The sequence below is a fragment of the Dreissena polymorpha genome, chromosome 7 (genome assembly GCF_020536995.1).
Source record: "Dreissena polymorpha isolate Duluth1 chromosome 7, UMN_Dpol_1.0, whole genome shotgun sequence".
Taxonomy (NCBI): Eukaryota; Metazoa; Mollusca; class Bivalvia; order Myida; family Dreissenidae; genus Dreissena; species Dreissena polymorpha.
Window position 1 is genome coordinate 67,756,340 of NC_068361.1, and position 15,484 is coordinate 67,771,823.

The 15,484-nt window shown below is 33.5% G+C and overlaps 1 protein-coding gene across 1 annotated transcript in view; it reads right to left on the reverse strand.

The window, feature by feature from the left end:
* LOC127839791 (uncharacterized) overlaps positions 1-11,386 on the reverse strand; it is a 173,090-nt gene extending 161,704 nt beyond the window's left edge. The window contains 2 exon segments of the mRNA XM_052368178.1: positions 594-703; positions 11,131-11,386. Coding sequence (XP_052224138.1) covers positions 594-654 — 61 coding nt within the window. The 5' untranslated portion in view covers positions 655-703; positions 11,131-11,386.
* Between the last annotated feature and the right edge of the window lie 4,098 nt (positions 11,387-15,484).

Genomic DNA, 15,484 nt, shown 5'->3' on the forward strand with positions numbered 1-15,484 from the left:
ACACCATATCTACTGTGCAACAGTGAGGAGAAGGGATGGTCCTACATCATTTGATATAATATACAGGTAAAGGATCTCTGGCACAGAAATACCGATCAGACTGTAAATGAAACACAGTCATAGAACTGCACAATTGCCCAATCCTTGGAATAGTGGATGGTATAATGGTAGGGGCTGTTTAAATAAAGTTCATAAAGCTTATTCTTACATTATGTACAATGATTTGCTAAAGAACAAACAACAAAAGTAACATTTAAAAAGTGCTCAATACCAGCACAAAGAACTTCTGACCTTAAGAACAGAAAAGTCAAATAAACATCTCTTTTCAATTTCAAAACTACTTTTTAGATCATGTTAGACTTTTTTAAAGTTGCATGGCCCTTGTTTTTCAATCAATACACAATCCTTCATTATTATGGTAGTTGGCTAATGCCCTGACATTTTAAATAATAATAAACTGTTGTTTATTGGCTTATTTACAATTAATTGATGGATAAAAATAATATTTCAAAAAATAAACAACACAGATTCTTATCTGGAGTGTTAATTCGAAATATGAAATCAGTATAAGTTAGAGCCTTTTATTGGCTTACCAGACTCACCATTTCCTGACTTGTACTGCAGCTGTCCTGACAGACTGTGCCACCCTGACATCTTAACAATGAGACCTCTAGTGATCAGGACACCTCAACCAGTCTGCAGCCTGCAAAATGGAATAGACAGACTGTGCTAATCAGATACCTTAACAGTGAGACCTCTAGAGATCAGGACACCTCAACCAGTTTGCAGTCTGCAAAATGGAATAGACAGACTGTGCTAATCAGATACCTTAACAGTGAGACCTCTAGAGATCAGGACAACTTAACCAGTTTGCAGTCTGCAAAATGAAATAGACAGACTGTGCTAATCAGATACCTTAACAGTGAGACCTCTAGAGATCAGGACACCTCAACCAGTTTGCAGTCTGCAAAATGGAATAGACAGACTGTGCCAATCAGATACCTTAACAGTGAGACCTCTAGTGATCAGGACACCTCAACCAGTTTGCAGTCTGCAAAATGGAATAGACAGACTGTGCTAATCAGATACCTTAACAGTAAGACCTCTATTAATTAGTGCACCTCAACCAGTCTGCAAAATGGAATAGACAGACTGTGCCAATCAGATACCTTAACAGTGAGACCTCTAGAGATCAGGACACCTCAACCAGTTTGCAGTCTGCAAAATGGAATAGACAGACAGTGCCAATCAGATACCTAAACAGTGAGACCGCTAGTGATCAGTGCACCTCAACCAGTCTGCAAACTGGAATAGACAGACTGTGCCAATCAGATACCTTAACAGTGAGACCTCTAGTGATCAGGACACCTCAACCAGTTTGCAGTCTGCAAAATGGAATAGACAGACTGTGCCAATCAGATACCTTAACAGTGAGACCGCTAGTGATCAGTGCACCTCAATCAGTCTGCAAAATGGAATAGACAGACTGTGTCAATCAGATACCTTAACAGTAAGACCTCAAGTGATCAGGACACCTCAACCAGTTTGCAGTCTGCAAAATGGAATAGACAGACTGTGCCAATCAGATACCTTAACAGTGAGACTGTTAGTGATCAGTGCACCTCAACCAGTCTGCAGTCTGCAAAATGGAATAGACAGACTGTGCCAATCAGATACCTTAACAGTGAGACCTCTAGTGATCAGGACACCTCAACCAGTTTGCAGTCTGCAAAATGGAATAGACAGACTGTGCCAATCAAATACCTTAACAGTGAGACCGCTAGTGATCAGTGCACCTCAATCAGTCTGCAAAATGGAATAGACAGACTGTGCCAATCAGATACCTTAACAGTGAGACCTCAAGTGATCAGGACACCTCAACCAGTTTGCAGTCTGCAAAATGGAATAGACAGACTGTGCCCAATCAGATACTTTAACAGTGAGACTGCTAGTGATCAGTGCACCTCAACCAGTCTGCAGTCTGCAAAATGGAATAGACAGACTGTGCCAATCAGATACCTTAACAGTGAGACCTCTAGTGATCAGGACACCTCAACCAGTTTGCAGTCTGCAAAATGGAATAGACAGACTGTGCCAATCAGATACCTTCACAGTGAGACCTCTAGTGATCAGGACACCTCAACCAGTCTGCAAAATGGAATAGACAGACAGTGCTAATCAGACATATTAACAGTGAGACCTCTATTAATTAGTGCACCTCAACCAGTCTGCAAAATGGAATAGACCAACTGTGCTATTCAGACATCTTAACAGTGAGACCTCTACAGATCCGTACACTTCAACTAGTCTGCAGTCTGCAAAGAAAAGACAGACTGTGCCACCCTAACATTGTAACTGTGATACCTCTAGTGCTCAGTATACCTAAACCAGTCTGCAAAATGTAATTACTCTGACATCTTAACAGTAACACTATGAGTGATCAGTATCATAATGTAGCCTCAATAAGGCTGCAGTCTGCAAAATAGAATAGACAGACTGTGTCACCCTGACATTGTAACAGGAAGACCTCTAGAGCTCAGTATACCTCAACCAGTTTGCAGTCTGCAAAATGGAATAGAAAGACTGGGTCACTCTGACATTGTAACAGTGAAACCTCTAGAGCTCTGAATACCTCAACCAGTCTTCTGTCTGCCAAATGGAATAGAAAGACTGGGTTACTCTGACATTGTAACAGTGAAACCTCTAAACATCAGTTTACCTTAACCAATTTGCAGTCTGCAAAATAATATAAGACAGACTTTGTAAAACTGATATAAAAGTGAGACCTTCAGAAGTTCAGTGCTTAGTATACCTCAACCAGTCTAAAAAAATCAAGTTGATACCTTGCAAGATATCCACCAAACAAAATGTCAATGTTATATATTAACAAAGCAAAAAACATCTAAAATGGAAGCACAAGAGTTATAGCTTCTGTGACGTGCAATTCTCCTAAATGTGATAAACCTCCTTATAAAGTATTAAGTCAATAGCTCAAACACTTTCAAGACTAGCTCAGAACAAAATTTAAGTATAAACCCTAAAGAGCAACTCTAAATTAATTGAAGCAAGAGTTTGGGCCCATGTTCATTTCACCTTAACAAGATCTACCTACGGTCAACCTATGAAGTTTCAAGTTATGCGATTTTAGTTGTGAGTGTTAGCTCACAACTAATGTAGAGAGGCAGTTTTGCAAGTCAGTCTGCTGTTAGCTACACTAGGAACGATAACTGCAAGTCAGTCTGATGTTAGGAACGATAACCACTTCCTGTCTGCACTACCTGCAGTAAAATTATGCAGACAACGAATGCTAGGAGCGTCTTCTCTACTACACTAGGAACTATAACCATCGCATCTGCCTGTTTATAGTTCACCACTGGTACACTGCAGTGTGTGTATGTAATCAATAGTGTTTAACAGCCTGTAAGACGACATTGGCCAGTTTAGTGTTTATCATTGAAATCTGTACATATTGGCTGCTTTCAGGGAAAACGGGGCTTCATGCATATCAGATAAGATTAGCCTGTGCACACTGATTAGCCTGTACAATGCGCACAAGCTAATAAAGGACGACACTTTCTGATTTTATGGTGTTTTTCATTTAAAGACAGTCTCTGGTACTAGGATGACAATTAATGCATATGCATTAAGCTCTGTTTTCCCAAAATGAAGCTTATATTTTGTTTTTTCGGCATAGCTGTCTAAGCCAGCTTTTCACCTTACGTGACCTTTGTCAGTGTCCAACAGAATTCAAATAAAACTTCCCCTGGCTAAATCCAAATGAATACACTTCATTGACTGCATTGGCTGATTTGAGCATAATTACCTAGAACATTGGCAACATAACCGCTTTCTTGTAGTATAGCATGTAACACTGTTCACTGAAGGGGATGCGGACTTCTAGTTGGAAAGAAAAATTTGGAATTTTTGCCATGTTTTTTCTCAGTTTACGAAGCATAATAGCATTAATCACACCTCTTTAAAATTAAAAGAACCTGATGTTTACATGCCCTAAAGGGGCCAGGCCTTTTCAGCTCCATTTTGGGAAAACGCCACAGTGGAATTTTGGCAATTTCGAGTTGTGAAAAAACCCATTGTGGGAAAAAAAATTATCGCAAAACTGGCTCAATTGGGAAAAAATAATCGCATGTTAATAGTGTGTCTTATATTTCAAAGAAGCCAGTAACTGGTAAATAACGACTATTTTGATAACATATTATTAAAATATTACAAAATATAAGGAACATGTGTGATAAGTGCAGGTTTTTTTAATCTGGTTTTGTGGAATGTGCCTAGCCTTTTTTGAGAGGAAAAAAATCGTACAAAATGCCGGATTTTGGGGAAAATAAGGAAAGTCTTAAATAATCAATTTAACATATTTTACTGTTTTTAAAACAAATTCAAGGCAACAGATAATTTGATTATGCAATATTTTTCTATTTTATACACTGGACCAGGTTAACTTAAATATTTAAAGTTTTTTTTTGTTTTTTTTTTGGAATTGGGATTTTTTTTTTCAATTGGGAAAAAACAACCAGATTTGGATTGGGAATGGGGCCGAATTTCGGACCCGTGGCATAGGGCAGAAAAGGCCTGGGGGCGGTCACTTAAACCCATACGTAAAAACGCAGACGATCAAGATAAGATTGGAGGTTATATTACGCTAATTCCGATCTGGGTCGAAATCTCTTTCCGAGCCACATTTTCAACAAAACATCAATATTTAAGAATCAATTATTAATTTTCAACATCAAACATTAAAATTCAAACAACTAAACAATAATAAACACCATAATAACGGACACCCATCACCATCTGCATGTTCTTTCTTTGTTCATATCGTATGCATTTTTCAATGTTACCAATTGTTATAAATGTAAATTGTCTGCGTTTCCCATATGCGTTTTAGAGAGACCCCCGTAAAGGTCACACTAAACACTACAAAAACACACATAGTGAAGCAAAGTTACACAAAGTCATACACATGCACTAAAAGTCCAATAAAACCCACTGTAACTCTTGAAATGCCTTTGTTATAACTTGCCTGGAATTATATGAACACCACTGTAGACCAAATAAAAACAGATATTTATGTTAAAATCTTTGTTCCTCCTAAATATATTCCTTTAATAGTCTTAAATTTATTGAATAAAGGATCCACTGGTTAATTTATTTGTGTTTTAATTTGACATTGCTTGATTTTGTGGCCTTTGGTAGACTTTGGGTGACCCTGCATTGTTTAGTGAGACCAAATGTTATACAAATTTGTAAACAGTGTAGTAATACAGGTCAACGTCTTAAGTAAAAAAATGTAATAATTTATACAAGTGTTTGTCTATTGCAATATTTAGTTTACTGATATATTAATTAAATGTGTAATTACTATTATAAAAATACATGGTCGCTTAATTCCGTCTCCTTTCACTGGTCGCAAACATTACAACATCAACGCTGTATATCTTTTTTAGAGATATTTCTTGTTATTAATGATTTGAAAAAACAACAACACATCTCCACCTGTGCATTAAGACACACTCTTTATAAATTTGAATGGTTTGTGTTCATTTCAAACTTGCAATATAAAAAGCTATAACATAATTTTGAAAACTGAGTTGCATATAAGATTATACAAAAGCGAACAACTTCAGTTCCTTCAGCGCTTTGATTTAGTAAAGGAGTTATTTAATGGACACAAGTTAAATAAAAATCAACGAGGGGCAATTACTCTAAAAGCAAGAGAAATTACTCTCGTTCACTGTACATCCCTTGAGACCTATCTGCCTATAAAGTTTCAAGTTGTTACCTAATAGATTCCAAGATATGCTTGTATTATGCCGTCGCGGAGATTTAGTGTTTTGCGACGCTGTTCGTTGTTTGGAAGACACACAAAAGCTACTCACAAAGTGTTGATTAGTTTAGAGTTTATTAACACAAAAGAAACTAAGAAAGGCTAAATGCTTTATTTCATGTTCAATATTCTTTAGTTTTATACCCAAATTTCTTAACAGTTGTCTAGACAAATGATTAATCTTAACAATTAAATGTAATCAGAAAAGTAAATTTAATGATAAATAGTGACCATTATATAGGCTGCTTGGGTAATAGTGGATATTATTATATAACATAAGCTGTCATTGTTTGCTCAAGGCTAAAGGCCTTCGATCAGATGAAATGACTGGATATGGTGTAACAATATTATAGCTTAATTAGTTTTTAATTACAACACTGGAGATTAAGCTATTTTACTTTTAAATTAAAACTAAATTGTGTTTTATCTCAGCAGTTAAAACATTTTGTATGTTATATAACTTTTAAATTAAATCTAATTTAAAATAACATTTTAAAATTATAACTAAAAATATTTTAATTTTCATAAAATTATTAATTATTATATATGGTGTGGTGTGCATAACACTTGGATAAAATTTAAATACAGAAATCAAGAAAAGGCAATAACATTAAAATACAGGGGCAATAGTTATGGTTATTGTGAACTGCACAACCCCTGAATTAGATCTTCTTACCTATTTAGTTTCAAGTTGATAACTCCGTCAGTTTTGCAAAAAATTTCCCTACAAATTTAAATTTTATCAAAGGGCAATTACTCTAAAAATATGGGAGCAGAAGTTATGCCTCTCATGCACTGCACTTTCCCACAATAACATTTATCAACTAATGAAGTTTGAAGTTCATACTCATTTAACTTGTCAAGACCTGCTCCAGAAAATTTTAATTTTAAAAAAAGGTCAATAACTCTAAAATATTTAAACAAGAATCCTTTGATCAATACACTTTTCCGACATGACGGAAATTTCTACATCTTAAATTTGAAGTTGATACCTCTAACAATTTTTAATTTTAACTTAAATTTTACTTTAACAATTTAACTAACAAACTGTTGGATATTTAAGTATTATTTAGCGTTTATTTGATAACATTCTGAAAATGTATGAGAAAATATAAAGACTGATAGTACCTTTTGAATGCAGGGGTCCTTTATATGGTTGTTTATCCACTTAAAAAAAAAATTCACAGAATGTAAAAATACCATGACCTCAAAAACCTTGACATGCTTCTGATAATTGTAACACATTTATATGTATATACATTGCACAAATAAGACCAAAAATACAAAAGCATTAATCCACACATGCTGAAAATAGAAAAACAAATTCACATTACATTTATTGGACACAAATGGTAAAAAGTTCAAACTGATAGTGACATCAGCTAGACCTAGACCTGTCCACCCACAACGTATCATGTTTGTCTTATTAATCCCCCAGTTTTCATGATATCAGTCTTCCTTATAATATCAGTCATATATACTTCACTTCTTTAAATGTGCACTCCTTTTCAACTCTAAACACAAAAGCTTCTGCAAATCCATGATTCATTCTGGTAATTCAAAAAAAAGCAAAAAAAAATGTAACACAGTAATACCAAAAACATGATGAATAAAAATTCTTACATGAAAGCAGAGATATTTTGATCCTCAATGAGATTAAAGCTTCTCAGTCACAGATTGGCAAATTGATTCTTCTTCTTCATTATTTTTTATCGAGTGCACCGAGATTGTCTCCCATATGGCCATCGCCCCCAGAAAGACGTGTTAGTTGGTTACGGGGGATAGTGCAAGATACAGGAGACACCCCGTTCCAGAGGTGACACTGGGTCTTTTAGTGCCCGGTGTATAGCACCAAGTACACTGCACCTCGGTTTAACGTCTCATGCGAAAGACGAGTTAGTAGGTTAGGTGCAGCGGGGGATTGATTGATATTGAAGGGTTATTTGTAACAAATTGGCTTATGGACAAGTTGACATTTTTGCTTTCTTGTAATTATCACTGAGGCTGCAAACATCAGTATAAATAAAGGAACTTGAATGTAAGTAACACTTCCCACATTAAATCAAAATGTACAACACACATGCACTTTTTAATATACAATATTATTCAGATAGGAAATAAACCTATTTGACATTCCGATTTAATCACTACAAAATATGGTGAATGTATGATTCAGAGATATAGGGTTGAAATATCATTACTTGCAACAAAATGATATCAACAATCAACATGGACTAAGTATTTCTGGATTATAAGTTTATCTTACTGCCATATTTTATTCTAAGCTTCATTTCATAAGTTGACGTGGCACATAAATTTTTGTTAAGTTAATTAAACGTATTCTATATCAAGTGCTATGATGTTTTTATAATATAAAATAGATGTTTAGATTGCTTGAATAATATTATCATTATTATTACTAAGCGTTGTAGTTTTTGTTAACATGATTTTAACTCAATGAGAAACAGAACCCAGCTGTTACAAACTGCATGCTGCACATACGGTGATCATATAATAAAACACATATTAGCTAGTCTGCATTAAAATATGATGTAATTTATGCATTAGTATATATTTACTAGTATTTACTAGTCTGAAATAAAATATGATGTGATATTCACCAGAAGAATAGATGTTGATTTTGAACAATATCCAAAAAATATGAGAGAGACCCTTTAAACGAAGACACCTCAAAAATGACAAATATACAAATGTTTTCTCTAACTACAAACTTTCGCAACTACAAACATGTGTTATATTTTTATCAAATACTGTGTATAATTTTGGGCCAACAGCCTTTATTTACTTAATAAACTGAGTTGAGTTGAAAGTTCTGAGATCTTATCAATAACTGTATGTATTAAATGAAAGAGGTTAAGAAAATATGTAAAAACAAATGGCCTGTGGACTGTGACAGAAATGCTCAATTACACTAAGCATATACATGTATAGTAGTTCACAATAGGTTGCAAAATGGGGAATACATGTATATATGATCAGAGTAGAGTAACTGTTGTTTTTTTGTTTATTTTGTGTTTTGTACAAATTTATATAATTTTGGCAAACTTTGAGTCTTAAAACTGAAATATAAATCCTAAAGGAAAATGAAATAAATTTGGCACATGATAATTATAAATTTTAACAACATCTTTCACTAATAAACATTCCAGTTTATAGAGATGTGTCCTTTTGTATCAAGAATCACATTTTCAACCCTTTCCCAATTAAATATGTATTTATTGTCCCTTAGAAAGTTAAATTTAATTTAAGACATTTCTTACAAAATCAAGTTGTAAAGGCTTAATTTGCAACCCAAAGATACTGAATAGCAGCAAACAGCATAAAACCTGAACAGATTGCGAGCTACTCACAAGCTGTTCTGGTGTTATGCTGTTTGCACAAAGTAATTAATTCTTTGCCTCTGAGTTGGGAAAGAGTTAAACAATGATCAGGGCCTTCATTTAACAACCAATTTTTTGACTCTAGAATAGAAAAGGAAATATGTACAGTGTTTGGAGTATATACTGTGAGGCCTCCACTAGTGACTGTGTCATTAATAAAAATATTCTACATGCAGAATGATGTATAAAAAGGTGGTTAATGCAAAGTTTTTCACAAAATTCAAACAATTCTGGAATATGCAAATTTAAAGAATATTCTTTTTTCTTAGATAATGTATGAGAATTGGTTGTTGAATATGGACCCTGGTCGAAGCATATTATAGCCAACAAGAGCTGTGTTTGTGAAACACAATGCTCCCTACTGCACTTTGAAGCCATATATTTGACCATGGCCTTAAAAGAATGACCTTGACCTTTCACCACTCAAAATGAACAGCTCATTTCAGGAGGGGCGTGTCAGACCTCCACTATATCACTATATTGTGTTTGCCTGCAGCAGTTGGTTATATATTTTACAGCTCTCATGCTAACATGTCAGTATCCGTGGTCATCGTGAACAGCTGTCCCTGACAACCTTCTACAACAGCCACCATGGTTTTCATGGCAACAAAAAGACATAAAGACTTTCAGGTGGAACCTGTTGTTTTCTACAGAAATGTGCGCTGTTGATGTCATGTGTTTAATAAGACTGACGCATACAAAATGACAAGAAGTCCAAATGTATGAAAAATAAGATTGCGATCTCAATCCGCCATTTGCACTGATGTAACAATGATCAGACGGCTCAACATTTTTTTACCCTTTCCCACTCAGAGGCAAAATGAAAATGGCTATGTGCAAACAGCATAAAACCAGAACAGCCTGCGAGTTACTCGCAGTCTGTTCAGGTTTAATGCTGTTTGTTGCTCATCAGTAACTTTTACCACTTTGATATGTAATTTGACGCATTTAAAGTCCTTTAGAAAGTTATATTTAATTAAAGACCTTTCTTACATTATCAGAAAACAGCATAAAACCTGAACAGCCTGCAAGTTACTTGCAGGCTGTTCTGGTTTTATGCTGTTTGCACATAGCCTTTTAACTTCGATTGTGAGTGAGAACGGGTTAACAGCATGTGAGAGTTTGAAAAAAGTACGTCTGAGTGAATTTTAATATTGAATAGCTGAAAATGTGAGATTTTGGTTTGAAATCTCTAACATTTAGTCAGATTTTTTTGGAACTTTGACCATGCTTTAAGTTAACAATTTAAAACGTACATATGGTAACAAATTTATGTATGAATTCTTTTAATGTCATAACATATTTTTACTTAAATGATAATAAGGGTTGGATTAATAAAAATATATATTTAAAATCAAGAAAAACAGTTTTGAAAAAGACTTTCATGTCCTTCAATACGCTGTTACCAGTCTACATCACTGTGGCTGTTAATTTTAATAAGAGTATTTTAAATGCTATATTGCCTGAAACATATTTCTAAACTATCAATTAAAAGCATTTCAGCTGCTTTATAATTTAAACAATTTGCATCGATATGAATCAATATTTAAATTTAAGAGTGTTAGTATTTTTGTTTAAATATATTATTAAATGCTTTCATTCTCTTTTAAATCTTTGACAATTGAATTTTTTGGAAGATTGTCATTTCCCAATCGGTTATAAAGGCCCTTTAAAACCAGTGTTGCCTAATTCAAATGAGAAGGTCAGATCAGATCTATGAAAGAAAAGTATACCTGTATCTATATCTACAATCAATATAATATGCTCTTTAAATCAAAGAAACATTGTGAAAATCACTTAAAAATCATATCATTTAACACAAAAAGTCTATAAAAATGCATGCATCATTTTGAATACAAGTATATGAGGATACAATAAACTTACCTTTATAAATACAGTGAAGAAATTAACTCCATATGCAAGTGGTATTTATCCACAAATGAATTGTAGCACTCCAATAACTTGTTTTGCTTACAGTCCTTTACATGTATGTACAAATTAGCAGAAATGTATCTTCAGATAAACTTCCTTTCACTGATACCTCTTTCAATGTGCAGAATAATGTAACCGTGTGTCAATAGGGTTTCGAGAGTTTTTGAAAGCTAAAAGAAGAATGCTATCAGCAAGTTCAGTAGACATGTTATTGTATGTTACACAGTATAATGCAACAATGTTATGTCAATGATAATACAGATTAATGTGTAGTGCAGCATTTTTACTTCTGGCTAGGGAATCGAAATATAATTACTCCCTGAAATTACAGTACAATTAATTTTCTCTGGTATTTGTACATAAAACCACAGAGTCCAATTATCATTTCCTTAAAGGGACAGTTAGGTAACATGTGTTCACCAGTAAACATCTAATTACATATTTTACATTAAATGATATAATGCGTTTACAATTATAAATATTGTTTTAATTTATTTTTTCTTCTAACCATTTGTATTAACCAACTGTTTGTCTTTGATTCTTCAATTAATAGCAGATCTGAGGTACAGTCCAACTTTAAACATGTACTTGCAGTTATCAATATTTTTAATAAATGACAGATCTAGTTCAAAGGATAGTATTTAAATTAATGTGTATATCAATTCCAGCTTGTAAAACTGCAGAATAAAATATGCCTCATTACTGTTCTTATGCAATCACTTCATGTTTATTCAAAGAACAGAACAATGTTTACCAGAATCAAATGTAACAGTAATTTATACAAAATTTAAAAGTTACGCAACTTAACTTGTTTAATTTACTACACCTTTAATTCTGGTTTATAAAATTAACTGAATACAATCATAACTTCCCAAGAACAAATATTGAATAATTTGAATCAAAAGCAGCAATTTATTACTAGACAGGAGTTGGACAGATGTGTTAATGAAACTGTCAGTTACTCTCCAACAATCTCAGATACAGAAACATTTTCTCATTAAAAACTGACATCTGCTGTTGTCATGGTGCTTGTTGCAGATGTTTGATATGAACAATTACTTAACTGGAAGTTATTATTTTATCATGAATATCCATACTACGTCTGCAAGAAATATATAACAATTTAGTAATTTTAAGAGCCGTTTTATTATTTAATAGACTTTTTACTATGTTGTATTCTTAATTTATAGCTTCAATTGTTAAACCAGCACACAATTTGCTTTCGTTTTAATACACATTTCAGCAATGACATTACTGTAATGATATTTTGATGACAATGACTGTTTTCATTTATAAGCTATATTTATAAGATCAGACTTACATTTGAATAAAAGTGTTCTTCAAATGATTTACATGCATATTATAACTCTACAATGAAAATAGCTATGTAAAGACTGGTGCCTTAGGTTTTGATTGGTTTTCTGTTGTTGTTGTGTTTTTTTGTGTGTGTTTTTTTAAATAAGTATAATTATTTATTCAAATTTCTATCCCAAAGCTATTCCTTATTATACCAAGGCACATTAATAATTGGACACCACATTTTTTAATATGCTGTAAAACTACATAAATTAAAAAAAAATCAGCGAGGTAGCTCATTAAAAACACTAAAACACAATTAATATCCACTCTTCAAATTCACATTTAATAATTAAAAATCCACTTCAAAGTTTGTTACAAAATGACTCATACATAGAACAATTAATTCATGAGTCACTTTCAGTGAGTGCTCCTACAACTAAAACCTGCACGCGCATGTGACACTTCCATGCCTGTAGATGGAGCTTGCATGAGTAAATATGTAATATGCCCAAGGGAGAACTGCTTATTATACATATAGAACATATATTGCAATACAAATATTGATGGAATAACAGCTGTGTATACTGCACAACAACAATATGGTGCGTCCACTATAGGAAAATGTGTCACATACAGATCCTGTTTTGTCACCAATTAAAGAGGGACTGTCAGAATTTATGTTAATGTTTTTTATTGCTTTTTTTTTAAAGAAGTGTCTAAATTATCTTTCTGAAGACTTTTGTGTCAAATTTACTAACATTAGCATCAGTTTTAAATAACGGATTAACCAAAACAATTAAAAGGCAAATAAACGTTTGTTAATTTCTTTTATTTACAGATTTTAAGATTACAATTAAGTATCAACGCCAAATAATTTAACTTAAGTAATAGCTTGCTGACTAATAATCAACTATTAGTAACTAATTATAATTATATATTTGATAATAATTGTTTCATAATCTGCTGAAGTCAGGTACACAACTTCTGATGTTATTGTATTTTCTGTTTAAAGGAAGTCTCTTCTTAGCGACAATACAGTATAGTCGGAGAGTGTCGTTCCTGCTTAGTGATTAGCCTGCGCAGGCACTTAACGCACATGCATTAAGCTAAAATGTTCTTTTAATAGTAGGTAATGACATTGAAAAAATAACACAATCCGGTCAAAGCACAAGTTTTTTTTCTTCAGGACCTTTTTGACAGATCGCTTATAAATTAACAACCATAGTCCAGCCTACCTCGGCCATACATGTGTATTTACTAATTTATGCTGATATAATTATTTGTTAACCAGGAAAATCCAAGCTTTCTGATTAACTCATTCAGTGCAATGAAACCTGGGATTAAATAGTAAACTTGCATAAATATTTGTCCTGTAAATATAAATCATTACTTTGAACCTAAATTTTATGAAGGCGTCTTCTGGCCTCAATGATCTCTCAAAAAAACCAATAGCAAAATTTAACATTTTTAAAGGGATCTTTTCACGCTTTGGTAAATTGACAAAATTGAAAAAAGTTGTTTCAGATTCGCAAATTTTCGTTTTAGTTATGATATTTGTAAGGAAACAGTAATACTGAACATTTACCATGGTCTAATAGAGCCATTATATGCATCTTTTGACGATTTTAAAACCTAAAAATTATAAAGCGTTGCAACGCGAAACGATTGAATAATTTGGAGAGTTCTGTTTTTGTCGTTAAATTTTGTGAAACTACGAAGATTGCTTATATAAGGTATAAAATACGTACAGCGTGTGTACTCGGCGGAATAGCTCAGTAGGCTAAAGCGTTTTTACTTCAGGACTCTGGCAGGACTCCAGGGGTCACTGGTTCGAAACCTGGTCCGGGCAATGTTCTTTTCCTTTTTTTAAATTTATTCTTGATTTTTTACTGGAGCTTTTACAATCCAATGTTTACATTTATCGATATAAAGCATTTAATGAATAAGTTAAAAAATGCCAAAATCTGTGAAAAGGCCCCTTTAATAGCAAACTCTTTGACCCTATTCTTTTAACATGGTAAGATAACCAATTGCAAACACTCAGTATCATTCTGTAGTTCAACTGTTGTGATGTAGCATTATTGCTACCTTGTGTACCTCTTTTTCGGCGTCAGCTGAATACGCCAGCTTTTCACCTTAGCCTGACCTTTGTTAGCGTCCAATAGAATTCAAATAAAACTTCCCGCGGCCAAGTACAGATGAATACACTTCATTGACTGCATTGGCTGATTTGATAATACCACTAGAACATTGGAAACATGTCCGCGTCTTTGTTACACTGTTTTACTGCGTGTTCAGCATGAAACAGTTTTATCTCTAATAAAAAGGCTTTATAGATAGAACAGTTTTACACTCAATCTCGACATCAATACAGTTTGTGCGTACATCTTTTATTTTCAGAGGATTTTCAGCGCGAGAACGTTGTGTACTTAAAAGCCATGTTCTCATATTTAGTACTGACTTCCATATTCCTGTCAACATGTTATATGTAAAAGTATAAAGAGCAGTGGAAGCGATGCCTCACTTTAATGTGTTGCATTTCAACCCGCGAGGTATAAGGGGTCAGTTCGCGGTTAGTGTGTTTAAATGTCAGAGTTTATATACAGGTCAGACCTTCTGTGCTGTTCGGAGTTCGCGGTCAGTTATATAATAGTTATATAATAAAGACGCTATAGCGTGAACTAGGTGAACCAGAATTTTCTTTACCACCAGAAAGATGTGAAATGAAGATATCCAGCGATATTATTTTAAGGCATGTCAATAATAGATTCTTAATGTGTTTTCAACAATACCATGATAAATATTATTTTTAATTAATTAACAAGAATTATTCCATCATATTTACTAATGTATTATTGCAGCATATTGACTAATGTATTAAGTATGAGCGCGATGATTCTCGATACTGTTAATAATCGAATCAAATACACGTAGCAATTCCCGATAAACCACTCAAACAGGTTTGTTCGAAGAACGCGCGTATACATATTTAAAATATGTACGGAGA